This window comes from Molothrus ater, chromosome 2 (genome assembly GCF_012460135.2).
Source record: "Molothrus ater isolate BHLD 08-10-18 breed brown headed cowbird chromosome 2, BPBGC_Mater_1.1, whole genome shotgun sequence".
NCBI lineage: Eukaryota > Metazoa > Chordata > Aves > Passeriformes > Icteridae > Molothrus > Molothrus ater.
Window position 1 is genome coordinate 31,356,585 of NC_050479.2, and position 13,527 is coordinate 31,370,111.

At 39.3% G+C, this 13,527-nt stretch overlaps 1 protein-coding gene across 1 annotated transcript in view; it reads left to right on the forward strand.

The window, feature by feature from the left end:
* AFF3 (ALF transcription elongation factor 3) overlaps window positions 1–13,527 on the forward strand; it is a 328,079-nt gene that overhangs the window by 291,902 nt on the left and 22,650 nt on the right. Inside the window, exon 15 of the mRNA XM_036389605.2 lies at window positions 12,163–12,226. Coding sequence (XP_036245498.1) covers window positions 12,163–12,226 — 64 coding nt within the window. The remainder of the gene's footprint in view (window positions 1–12,162; window positions 12,227–13,527) is intronic.

A 13,527-nucleotide genomic window follows, 5' to 3' on the forward strand; every position in this document is an offset into this window, starting at 1 on the left:
GCCAGTGAGGAGGGCAAGCCTGAGGCTGGAGTCATCCCTGCCTCCCTGAGCCTTGGCAGCTGCTGCTGTCGTGGCTACTTCTGCTCAGCTAAAGGTATCACAAAAGCAGGGGGAACAGGAAGCAGCAATGGTTAGCATGAATCTCTGTAGGGATATCTGGCCCTCCCCACTTCCACTTCATTCTTCACATATCCCTTGCTCTCCTCCTCTTAAAATAATCTAAGCTTCTAACTGTCTTTATTTTTGGTAAATTACTGGTTTGTCCCCAAGGTCATTTAGGACATAGTATTATTTAGTGAATATAATGGTGAAACTGAAGGTTGAAATCCTAGTATCTAGAAAACCCAGATTATTTTTGACTGCAAATACTGATACTTGGTTTTGGGTAGTGTAGAAGAGGTTCTGTTCAAGGTATGCCTCAAACTGCCTGAAGCTCTGAGCTGTGTGACCTTGACATATTTTTCATACATCCAGACTTTCACTCATAACATCTCAAACTCCTTTATACCAAAGGAAACCCTGGGATAACAAACAACCTGGTTTCCTTAGGAACTGCTTTCTACCAAAATTGTGATTTTTAATTTATTATTATTATTATTATTATTATTATTATTATTATTATTATTATTATTATTATTATTATTATTATTACTGTTGTTGTTATGCTTGTTCACACTATATGGTCTCAATGTTAACTAGAGAAACAGCAGCCTCTCATAAAATGAAACCATATTTCCTACTATAAGGTATAAATAATTCCTGTGGACTTCAAAAGGATGTAACTGGTTTGTATGTCAAGAAAAGAGGGCTGGTGAGATTAATTTTTGTGTATATTCACGGCAGTCATAAGCAGATGTGAGCTGAATAAATGTAATCAGTTTTTCTGCCTCTTTTGGAGAAAACTCTCCTGTGTATACATCCTTATTCACCTCTTTCTCCACCTCCCGCCATGTTTTTAACTCTCTTGGTACACTTACTCAACAATCTCTGTTGAGGAAACATGAAGCTGTTTATAAGTACTACCTAACTCTTCGTATCTCTTAAAATACTCTGTCATCTATAATTTACTTGCAGCTGCTCAATTTTTTTCTGCAGTTTAAACATGTACATACAAGGCAGAAAGGTGTCAGAGTGTCTGATAAAAGTCAAAATTGTAGGATGTGCTCATCTCTGGATTAGAAAAGAGCATAGAAACAGTTACAACAAAACTATTGTGTCTTCATCTGATTTTCCCTCAAGCTGCCAACAAAAAAAAAAAAAAAAAAAAAAGGAGGGGGGGACTAGTTTGTTGGTTTGTTTTGTTTTTCCCCTAGGATATAGTCGTAGGAGATCTGCTTTGGTCACCATCTCTATCATCTGAGGCTTTTATCACCAGCTTTCTCCATTAGTGTTACAAGTGATTCCTCTGGCAAGCATCTCCAATAAAACTGCTTCATCTTTTCAGAGAGAGATACAATTAAACTGTTCATGTGTAGTGCCTTCCATGTAGAATATCCCCAAGCAACTTGTACACCACTAAAACAAAGTCTAAAAAGGCGAAAAAGATAAAACACAGAAGCAAATATGTCCTAATTTGGCCTTAAAAGCCAGAAACAGTTAAATGCCAGTTGGGCTAGCTAGAGGAAGGAGCTTGTCAAGTACTACAGCTGTCATCCGGGATACACCACCAGAATACCAGCTACACTGGATCTTCATTCTGAAATTCCTGTGCAAAGAAGTCACTGAAATGTAGCAGATTAGACTGGCTGCAAATGTTAAATGTCAACAAATTTGACTCACATGTTAGAAGGATCAAATTAAATATGGCAGCCAGTGCCTTTCAAATTTGTATGGCACCACAGCAGAGGATTTGAAGGAATGCAATACAGTAGGTCTAAATTATGTAGTAATCCTAATGGCAGCATTTGTCCTAAATGATGCCTATGAAGTATGTCATCTCATAATCCATGAATTCTGAATTACTGTAATCCAGCCATGGCTTTAAAGTCTTAATTTTAATCAGACTCTAAAGTTTTAAAGAGACTAAATCCCTTATATTTGATTTAAAACAACAACTAATTTTTTGACCACTCAGTGTCTCTTTACTGTGTTTTCAATTTATTTTCTCCAGGTCATTGACAACAGCTGTCACTAGCAATAAATTGGAACACAAGTAGGTCAGTAAAAAGTATATCTTGCTTGGCAGAGTGCTGTATACACATACACTGCAGTATAACAGTAAATATAGCTAACAGTCTTCAAAAGACAGGCAAAAGTCTCCTTCCTCTGGTTTGCCATTGTTTGCTGGTGAATCTGAATATACTTAGAGGTACCCAGCATGTCACATGCTTCAATGACATCAATGCTGCATCCAGTAGTAATTTCTAGTAAGATTTCCTGGATTTTTGGTGACTTCTGACTCCATGAAGAGAACATTTTCAAGGCTACATAATAATGCTTCAAGCCATATTGAGTCCTATAATTTCACTGAATAACAGAATTCCCAATGACTGCATTTAGGAACAAAGTCTGTTGTCCTTTAAGTGCTAGGCATAGACATCCTGTGGGTGCCCAAGGGCACCCTCAAAATACTGCTTGTGTGGTATAAAAAAGTAGCAGAGTGTACCCAGCTTCCCTTCTTTCCTTATAACTAAATCAGAACATGCTCCTTGGGATTATTTTTTTACCTGAATTTTGAGTTATAATTTCAAACTTGGGGTGTGCTTTTTCTTCACTTACATTTATTTCTCTTTTTTTCTTGCATTATAGGAACAAGATAATACATTTTCTACAGCATTTTTCTATAAGTTCATATTTTCTTGAATGTCTCTTCCACCTTTATGGGTTTAGGTGCTACAGACACCCATCATTGTCCAAGGGACATATTCTGCAGTGGGATAGAATTCCCATGTTTCTTTGCCAAACAGTAAACCATATACCCAGAAAATATTCACCTGTAAAGGTGTTACCTATAGAGCTTATGAAAATAACTTCCTGGCACATCTCTTTGTTTTGACTTGAACTCCAAATGTCTCATTTTCAGTCTTCTGTTCCTTGTTATTCCTCCTTAAAGTGGAAAGGAAAAAGTGCTCTTAGGTTGTGACTCATACATCTGGAAGTGATCTTACTTGAATTGTTCAAAATGCCTTAAGGATTCCTGAAGTATTTAGAGGTACTTTTGTAGTGCTGAACATATCCTGAGGAGCACAGTTCAGGAATAGAGAGTGGCTCCTCTTTCTTCTCATCAGCAATCTAGAAAATAACTAGTCAGACCAACCCCTATGACACTATGTTCTTCACAAATTCATATGCCTGCTGTGGACTGCTCTAAGTTTCTTGGCTTTAGGGGATTTCAAGACTTGGTCTGACCCTCCCAGTCTTCCTCTTCTTCCCTTCTTACTTATGGCACTGAATTTCTCACATGTATGCTGACCATGAGAAAATAACATTAGACATGCCAGACACTGCCTCCCATGATTAGATAATTTAGCTGCCTGCTCTCTGCAAGACCACGGGTCACCTTTAAAGGGACATTTATGAGGGCTTGTTTTGGTGGGAAACTGATGCTTCATCAGCTCTAGCAGGAGATTTTCAGAGTATAGGATTTTTAGCCACTAGTCCCTGTTGCCAAAGCCAGAGCTGTGGACCTCTTTTGAACTTAGCTACATACATGTCCCTCCTCTGCTCCTGTAAGCAAGTGGTTCAGCAGGCTTATGTTTATATGATTAAACTGTCTTCACTCCCCAAAACAAAACACATTCACTGTCACCTCACAACAGTCCAGCTTTGTCTGAGCTCAAAACTATGCCAGGGAGAATATTAGCAATTACACTGCATGGATGATTAAATGATAAAGCTGGTATCCTTGCCCTCCTTATTTCACTTGCACAGGCACAGCCAAGGAATGAATGCTTCTATTGACAGACTAAGGTCTGAAATAGTCTCTGAATATTTTGCTACTCATGAGAGAGAATCTGTTTGGATCAATTAATGTAGCTTTTTCTTACTCTACAGATTGACTAGAAAATATTTTCAATCCACTGTAAATCATAACAGTAAGCAAGACAAGGGTCTTCTAATCAGGTTCAGCAAACACTCCTCCAAGTTCCAGAAGCAGAACTGAGTTTCACAGATGGGAGAGAACAATCTCTTCCAGCAGTGTCTCCCAGTCTTTCCTCACCTCTGCATGGTGAGCCATGAGCAGATGTCTGCAGTGCATAACGAAGACAGTCCAAACCCTGCAGCTCTTGGAGTAGTCAAACTCTCACACTGAATATGAGGAAGACTCATCTAACTTCCCATTGATTTTGTTGTTCTACCACATCTCAAGTTCTTGTCAGAGCTTGTTTTCCTTAGGTTTTGTTTCTCTACTAATATCTACAAGTCCATTGCAGTGTAGCTGGGGGTTTGTCTGCTTGTGCTGGATCACAGAATGGTGTTGGTTTTCATCACACTCAATGCCAGGATTCATGGATGGGATGTGGAAAAGATAGTCTAATGCCTCTATCTGAGGTTTAATTCCCAAGACAGCTTTGCTGTCCTTGTGGCAGTGGAAAATAACTTTACATACATTTGAAGAATGTGCTTCAAGTCCATTTTTAACAATATAGTTACCCAGAAGTTTCCCTTTTAGACTGAAATTGCCCTAGGGTGCAAAGGCTGTGATTCCTCAAGGATGCATTAGAGCATTCCTGATCATTCCTTCAACATATAAAGGAATTTTCATCTTTCATTGATGACAAACCACACTGGCAATAGTCACAATCTCTTTAGAGAATCACAGGTAGACCATTCACGCTGATTTTTACCCTGTGAATACCCTGTTCATTTTGAGAACCAGCAACAAGTCATGGAGCTTCAGAGGGGCTGTCATAACACACATGAGGAACATCAATTCCCAAAATCCTTATCAGATGTCTTCCTGGTCTTTAGTGCCTGGTTCTGATTTCTTTCAAATCCTGTGATTACTGAAGTGTCTTAGACAGGCTCCACAGGACAGGATCCCTGGATAGGGTCTTTGTTTCAGGATCACCTGCTTCTTTCAGTGTAGACACCCCATTCACTGACTCAGGCTTCACATACACACCCAACAGTTTCACCCACACCTTGTCTTCTCCCTCATCAGAGCTGGAAACATCAGGTGGACCCTCTCCCAGAAACGTCTTTCGGCATTTGCTTTACAGATGCTTCTTGAGAATTCAAGATGTCATTCTGTGGCATTTTAAAACAAAATAGATCTGGACTGCTGTGGTTCTTCCCTGTCTCTGTAGGACTGATTATAAAGGCTAACTGTAACTAGCTTCATTCAGAACATCTATTTAACATCAAAAGAGACAAAATTGTAGTTTATCTGCAAGCACACAGTGTTTTCTGCCTCTACTTTTAAAACAGGAAAGTTTATTCAAGTCCCTGTTGTGAATACTTGTTTCATGCCTCTCTGTTCACTTGTACACTTTGCCCTTATGTGTTTCAGTCTAGATATTGATTTCACATGGAAATCTTTAAGTCATGAATCTGGGTCATACACAGGAATTTGTAGTAGATTTTGACTCTTTCTCATGTTCTCCTGTATTTCACTACACTGACATAGTTAGTCAGGGGGATTTTGCATTTTTGCCAAAATAGGAGTCCCCACTTACTTTTATCCTTCTGATTTCATTTCCATTAGATGCCAGGCTTTAATTTTGTCTGCTATTTTTTGCAACAGTAACTCCCTCTCTAGGTATCTGTACTATTCATCTATTCATCTTATCTAAGCTATTGACCTTGTTATACTAAACCTAACAAGATAGTAGTTGTGTAGTTGTGTGATTGGGTAAATTTCTCTCACATTTTGGCCCAACTCCAATCAGATCCTTTGTTCCTATCTTTCTGAAATGCCTATAGTACTATCATTTAAATGGCTCAATATTTATCTCCTGGCCCTCTCCACTTGCATGCTCCTCTGCTGAACTTCCAGGCTTGCTGGGTCTGCCAGAGTGACCGTGAGACTTCCATAGAGCTGGGTACCCACTTTGGCAGTGCCATGGGCTCTCCCCTAGTCTGTGTGCCACTATGTATGCCATGCCTCAGACACAGCAGTGCCACGTCCCATAAAACAGCATTTATTTCAAGTGGTGGAATGGGCAGGAGGCTGTGATACATCGGGGGAGAGCACTATTTTGCATAGTAACACCTGCTGAGCTCTGTCATTCACCCAAAGATGAACACCCTTATCTATGACCCAGAGTGTCAAACAAGCTCCTGACACATCCTGTTACAAGACAGCAAATCGGCTCTGTACACCTGCCTTTCATGTTATGTGGTTTTCCTGCTCTTACAGGATTTTTCTCTCCTCCTGGACTGAAAGTTCAGGGCATACTGGCACAGCTTCAAAACTGTTCATGGGTTCACCCTGGCTAGCTAATTTCTTCTGATTTGCCCCTAGCTATGATCATATTTTGAAGTTGCTCATTTTGCTGTTCTACTCCTTTCCAACACATTCATTTTTTTATAGTTTAGTTACTAAAGTTGTGAAACTGCTCCTCTATTTAGAATGATGATTTAAGCTGCTTTTACTATATGAAATTGTTGTACACTGAGGAAGCACTAGCTTGTTTTTTTACAACACTTCAGCAGTATTATCTCTGAAGGGTATTAAAATATGCACTTGGCTACATTTATGATGTTTAATTGAACTTTTATTAGGTTTTTTTAATGTATCCTCATAAAGCACCATACAACAGCAAGAAATAATGTACAAGTGGTAGATTATGTAAATGAAGCAGAAAATGCTATGGTTTAGTATTTAGTTCATATAAAATATAAAAATTAGATGAAAAATGTGGTTTTGAATGCAGTATAATTAAAATTGTATATTGGAGTCTAAGCTACACCATACTCTGTAAATACCAGTGGCTGTTCTGAGTTCCAAGGAGATTTTGCAGTAGATGCTGATAAATTACTGTACAAAGTAAGGCTTTTATTGATTCACTTTGTTTGATTCTCTTCCCATTTTTTTATTGCATGAGTTTACACTTTTGCAATTATCCGCTAAACTGGAGTAAATTAAATTCAGAGGAGAGCACAGAAGACAAAGGTGGCGGAGATGCCCTGTAATGGCATGGAGTTAAATAGGATGAGAGAAACATACACAGACAGGCATTCACCTGGGTAGTGGTGACACCACTCTTAGGAGCTCAACAGCCTGGAAATTCTGAAAGGCTGCTTCTGGCAGAGGAGTAATTCCAATGCCCGCAGCCATCTCGCCTCACGCTGGGATCCCGCGCAACATAACAAGCAATGGATACGCTGTCCTTCCTGCTGGTTTTCAACAAGCTCCCAGGGAAAGTGGTGCCAAGGCGAGAGAGAGAAATACTGGACAGTAGTGGATTGTTTGATAAATTTCATCCTGGATTCAGCCACAGCCATGCTACTGAGGCTGCCCTTGTCAAAGTCATAAATGGTTTGAATGCCACTGCTGAAAAGGAAGCCTGGCCTTGTTTGTACTATCAGATCTAGCCGTGGGGGGGTTGTTCTGTAAAAGGCTGGATTCTGTTGCAGTGCCTAGGTGACTGCCTAGTGTTGACTGAGAATGCGTTGAAATTGTTCCAGCGGTACTTGATTGCTTTCCCCAATCAACAGCGTAGGGTAAATTCTCCTCGAGAGCAGCCAGTTTCACATAATGACACTTGATCCCAGGGAGAATTCACCAGCAGTCTGACTTAGTTGGCTCTAATGCTTTACGCTCTTTCTCTTGCCATTCAGAGAGATATATGAGATGCATTGCAGCAGTGTATTAGAACTCCTTTTTGGCTTTGTTGAAGAGGACTATATTTCTAAAAGTACCAACAATCAGATATTCAGAAACAAAAGACTTTCTTGTGCAGTTTAATAGAGATAAAACATTTGTTTCTATCTCTTAATTTGAAGTCAGACTTCTTTTAATTTTTTTTTTTAACAAGAGGTCTGAATTCTGTTTGTAAATCTGGAGTGAAAGTGCTGATGCCAATAGATTCATACAGTTGTAACTAAAGAGGAGAATCTGACCCAATTGTCTGAAAACCAGAAGTCAGTGAATAAGTTTCCTTGCAACTTCAGTTTACATTCATGACCAGTAAACATAAAGAGTCTCCAGTGCTGCTTCTGCTACTCACAGGCACTCCAGTTCAACCAGTAGCTCGTTACCAGAATTTTTTTTTATTCTCTTGCTTCTCTGGCTGTGGCAAGACTGTGATCTGCAGGGGGATTGCAAAGCTGAGACCAAAGATCTGAAAAGGGTTTTAGCCACAGATCTTTCTGAATCTCATCAGTGGGAAAACACACTTACTTTTCCTCCGCTCATCAGTAACATATAGTATCTGAAATTAGCATCCAGTGAGATTACCTGTGGAATCTCCAGTCTGAGATTATCACCAACATAAGTAAATAGGTCAAGCTGCAGAGGAGGTTTGCATGCACCTTCATGTTTGTAGCAGGCATGGGTTCTTGGTCACTGTAACTTCAGAATCTGTAAAATTAGAATATGACTAACTTCATAGATAAAAAATATGCAGTATGCAAAAGAGCTATCCAGAATAATTAATTTATGCATCAGTTTTCTCATGTGTCTGCATATGTCCGTGAGCTCAGGCAGCCTCTTATCTTCAAGGAGCCCATAAAAGAGGGTGTTTTTCTTTTTTTTTTACTTCATGACATAATAATTTAAACTAGTATCCTGAATGCAAAAAGAGAGATTATGTTCATGAGCAGTGAGAAGCTAAACAAAACTGAACTTGGAACCCCTTTAACTCATATTTTAAAAAACCCCAGTAAATAATTAAATTAAGCCCCCCTTTTTGTTACTAAAATGATACAAAAACATACATTGAATCTATTTGACATTTCAACTTCCCATTTGCACCTAACATGCATGTTAGTTATCTGAATAGAAACATCATTAACATGTAGCAATAAATTGAAGAATAGTATTTCATAGGTGGCATAAAGACATCAGAATTTGACTTGGCATGTTTATTAACACTACTGAGCAAGTTCTGTTTAGGAAGCTAATAAAAATGATACCCTATCCAATTTTTCCCAATGCATCTTAATTTCTGCTAGGCATGCCCTGATTTTTAAATCAATCTTGTATTTTTCCTATGGAAATACCTAAATGTTCACATGGAGAATATATTTATGCTTTGCTTTAAAATGGCATTTTAATGACTTCTTTTTTTATATTAGATTTTGCAAGCAGCTTGGTACAAACCAATGGCTTCAGTTTCTGTGTTATGCTTAACCATCCTGTAGCAGGGCCCTCAATGCAAGCCTCCTTGGTTCAGGATCTCCTGCTAATACCTTCATTGCTAATCATAACTCAGGAGAATAAATCCTGCTGCAAGTTGAAAACCATTTTACAATTAACGTATAAATAAGTCAACCATAATTACATTGTGTTATCTCACTTTGTTTTTACAGCCTCTTACCATGCTTCAGACAAGAAAATTAAGCATGGAGTGCTGGGTGATATACAGGAGGGAATGTTTGAGAGGATGTATTTTAATGACCTGAGTTTGACAGGCTCATGTAAAAGTTCATCACTTTCATCATTTCAGAGAGATGAGACTTGGTTTGTTGATTTGTTCTACTTGGCTTTGCTTTTTGCTCTTCATAGTAAACCATCTTCCCTAGGTCATTGCACAAGATAGACAGAGCTTAACATTTTTTTAAGAATTCTTTCAGTGTTTCTGAAAGCATAGCTATTTTTCTGCATCAAGCTAAGACTGTTTCAATGTGCAATATTTTGTAATTGACCAAGACCGGTTTCAGATGGTTCTTCTTATTAAGAATGTCTTCTGGGGCATAGTATTTGCATTGGCAGTAGATTATGAGATACTAGGACACAAACCTGTCTAGTCCCCTTTCTGACCTAACTGGTAGAGTAAGCTGGGGTGAAATTTCATTCTGCAGGAGAATAGTATTTAACAGAAAGTTGGAACAAAGGAACTGCTTTTCAGATCTACAAGGTTTTTAGGACAGAAATCATTCTAAATTTGCCAGACTTTGAATTTCATTTCTATCTAGTTATATTTAGCCTTTCTTCTCTTCAAAATAAGGTTGACTAACTTCCTCTGATGCAATTAAATGTCCTTAAAACTGTGTGAATATAAATAGAAAGAAACAGACTGAGTAAATCTACTGTTCAAATAGCCTTATGTTCTTGAGGAGGTTATTTAGCCCCCCTCTTCTGTCAAGAGGTTCCCTCATGCTCCCACTTACCTCAGATCTGAGCATGTTCTTACTGCTATGAGCACAAATGTTTTACTCATCCATCCCACTTCACTTTTTAGATCTGCAGCTTCTCTGACTTACACAAAACATTTTGTTAAATACATGTGCTCAGAAATCCCAATTTCAAGGGAAAAAAGTTAGGAATATGAATTTTTTGGGCTGGGATAGTCTCAAAGCCTTTTCTGCCTCTCACCCCACACCTCCAAGAGGGAGGCTGGGGTTGCACAAGGAGTTGGGAGGGGACACAGCTGGGACAGCTGACCCCTGCTGACCACACCATGGTGTCATGCTTGGCATATAAAGCTGAGAGAAGAAGGAAGAAGGGGTGAATATTTGGAGTGGTGGCATTTATCTGCCCAAGTCACTGTTAATCACATTGAAACCCTGCTTTCCATGCAGTGGCTAAACACCTGCCTGCCCATGGGAAGAAGTGGATGATTTCCTTGTTCTACTTTGCTTTACCTGTTAGTCTGTCTTTATCTAAATGTGCAAGCTTTCTTACTTTACTCTTCCACGCTTTTACTCTCCTGATTCTCTCCCCCATCCCGCGGGAGGGAAGTGAGTGCGTGAGTGAGTGAGTGAGTGAGTGAGTGAGTGAGTGAGTGAGTGAGTGAGTGCGTGAGTGAGTGCGTGAGTGAGTGGAGCTGAGCTGCCTATTGGAGTTAACATACAACAGATTGCTGAGTGGCAATAATAACATATTGTTTACAACACCAAGCTCTTAAAAGCATGAGCAGTAAAAACATCAGAATTCAAACTCCAAATACTCGGGAAAATCTCATTTTCTTGAGATGAGGACAAAGGAATGATACTCTAATCAATATTAAGAAAACTATTTTGCAAGTCAAAACTTCCCTCTCTGAGAGAGACAAGGATGTAGTAACCATAATATAAGCTGAGAAGAACCAGGGCATATTTTAGCTGAGTAGAGAAAGAAGGTCAGCTCCCACATACATGAGACAGGAAGAATCTGCAGGGTCAGGAAATGTGAAGACTTTTATGAGAGGCAATGACTGAAGATGCAAGGTTATGGTCTGAAATGACACAGCAAACGGCTGTTCTCCACAGTGACTTATAAAGGTGCCATAGGGAGAGCTTGTGGGAGGAGATGAAGAAATTAGCTTCAGCCATGAGGAGCTCACTGATGTGGTGACACAGAGACATCAGTTTGTCTCCATTTTGAATGAGAGTGGATAAATCTGGTTACAAACGCACTTGTGAATTTCAGGACAGAAACAGAAGTTGAATTTGTGCCCTGCAGTCAGTGGGTCAGGTAGGTTAAGGAAGGGATGGAATCTCCCATATTTGTTTGAGGAGAAATCAATGGGGAAATTGGCATGAGGAATGCCAGTGGAATTGCAGCAGGTGGCCCAGCACTGAGTCAGAGATGAACTCCAGGAAGCAAAAGTAAACAGTACTCAGCATGCTTACAGATAAGAGGGACAAGAGTGAGATGTAGCTGTGGAGGCAAGCAGGTTCAGTGTGTGTTTTCAGAGTGGAGAGATTAAACACACACTTGTTTTGAGAGGAGGGAGAAGCCAAGGCAAATAACAATGTACATAGAGGACTAGAAAACGAGGTAAGCAAGCACCAGGGAGAGGAGAAGACAGAATATCTTGTTCTGCTTAATGCCTGTATCCATTTTGCAGATCAGAACTGCACTAATTTGGGAAGCAGTTTATATAATCCATAAAAATGCATTTTATTAGCCTTTCTTTACTTGAATCACTGACTTCTAAAGAATGAGAACAGCCATAAATGCTATTGTCTCCACAGGCAGCAATTTGAAAATAGAAGATGCATGGTTACACGATAAGTGTATTTTCTTCATAAAAAATGTTTGCAAATCAGGTTTAAAATAAGGGAAAAACAACCTTAAAATATTCTGCACTTCAGAAAATAATAAAATGTCTTCTTATTTTCCCCTGGTAGACCACGCAATGCAGATTACTTTATGCAGGAAGCTAAACGGAAGAAGCATAAAGCAGATGCAATGGTGAGAACATTTTCTTTCCAGTTACATTGCTCCAAATAATTTTTGTAATGCAGTTTCTTCATCAGTGCAGTATTCCTGGGGTAATTATAAAATCTATTATAAGGATGGCTAGGCTTGTTAAATTAAGAAATGTTTATATAATCAAATGTTCATAGCCCAATAAACTATGACTTAACAAATAATGACTTACTGAGATAAAGGCCTGGATAAAAACTTTCCATTTATCCCTTTGCTTTAATTAGTAACTATAGTAATGGAGGCTGCGTAAAGGATCCACATACCTATCTTCTCAGTTTAACTAGCTGGCTAGGTCCTACAATTGCATCTCACTCCAAATTTGGTCTGGTAGCTGAGGTATTTGCACTTTTTTTTTTAAGAGCTTTGGCTTTTCAGTGCCAAAAGAATCCTGGTTTCATGGCAGATGTTTCCCAACGTAATCAGAAGCACACAAGAATTTGTGTAACCCTAGAGGAACACCTAGCACACAAAGTACTGTTGCAACAGATTCTTCACCCTGGCTTTGACCTGTCTAAAAATGTAGCCAGAAAGAAAAAGGGGAATCTGAGGTTATATGGAGCACTGAAGAGATGCTTGTCTTTCCAAACAAATGGATGCAACAAAATATGCAGCTCTGCTTAGCTGTCCCTCAGTTCTCTCCAAGGCTGTGTTTGTCCAGTGCCACAGATAAGCCAGCACAACATGATGTCTTTGGGATGGCAGTATATGGAGTGGGACCCTGCATTAGGGTGGCTGTGTTGCAGGTGGGGGTAGCTGCTTTCCTGTCTTGCTCTGTCAGACAGACACTTTGCTGTCATACCGTCAGGAAGGAAGAAAGGTTTTCCTCAGCTGTGCAGAATGTAGAAAAGCCAAGGAAGCAGAAGCAGGTCCTTAATTTAGAACACTAACACAGAGTTTTACACTCTACCTGAGTTTATTAGCACAAATTTCTGTGGTTTATTCAGTTCCATATTACTCTAAAGTGAGTCTTAAAATCAGAAAATATTGTGGAGAAGTACAAATGGTGCATTTTAGTATGTTGCTTTAAACAGAATGAAAAGGATCACTTAATATGCAAAGGAAATTCTTAGCCTGGAGAGAAACGTTTTTATGGTAGACTCCCAGAAAGTGGAGTTGCCAGCATTGTTCTCTTCTGTGCCACAAGTTTGCTGCATGAAAGTCACCTAGGCACAGTTTGAATAGCTTTCTGTCAGTATCAGGTGGTTGAAATATCCTTCACATTCAGCTTCCCTACACAGTGGACAGCACCTTACTTACCCCTTGCAAACAGCCCTTTGCAGGTG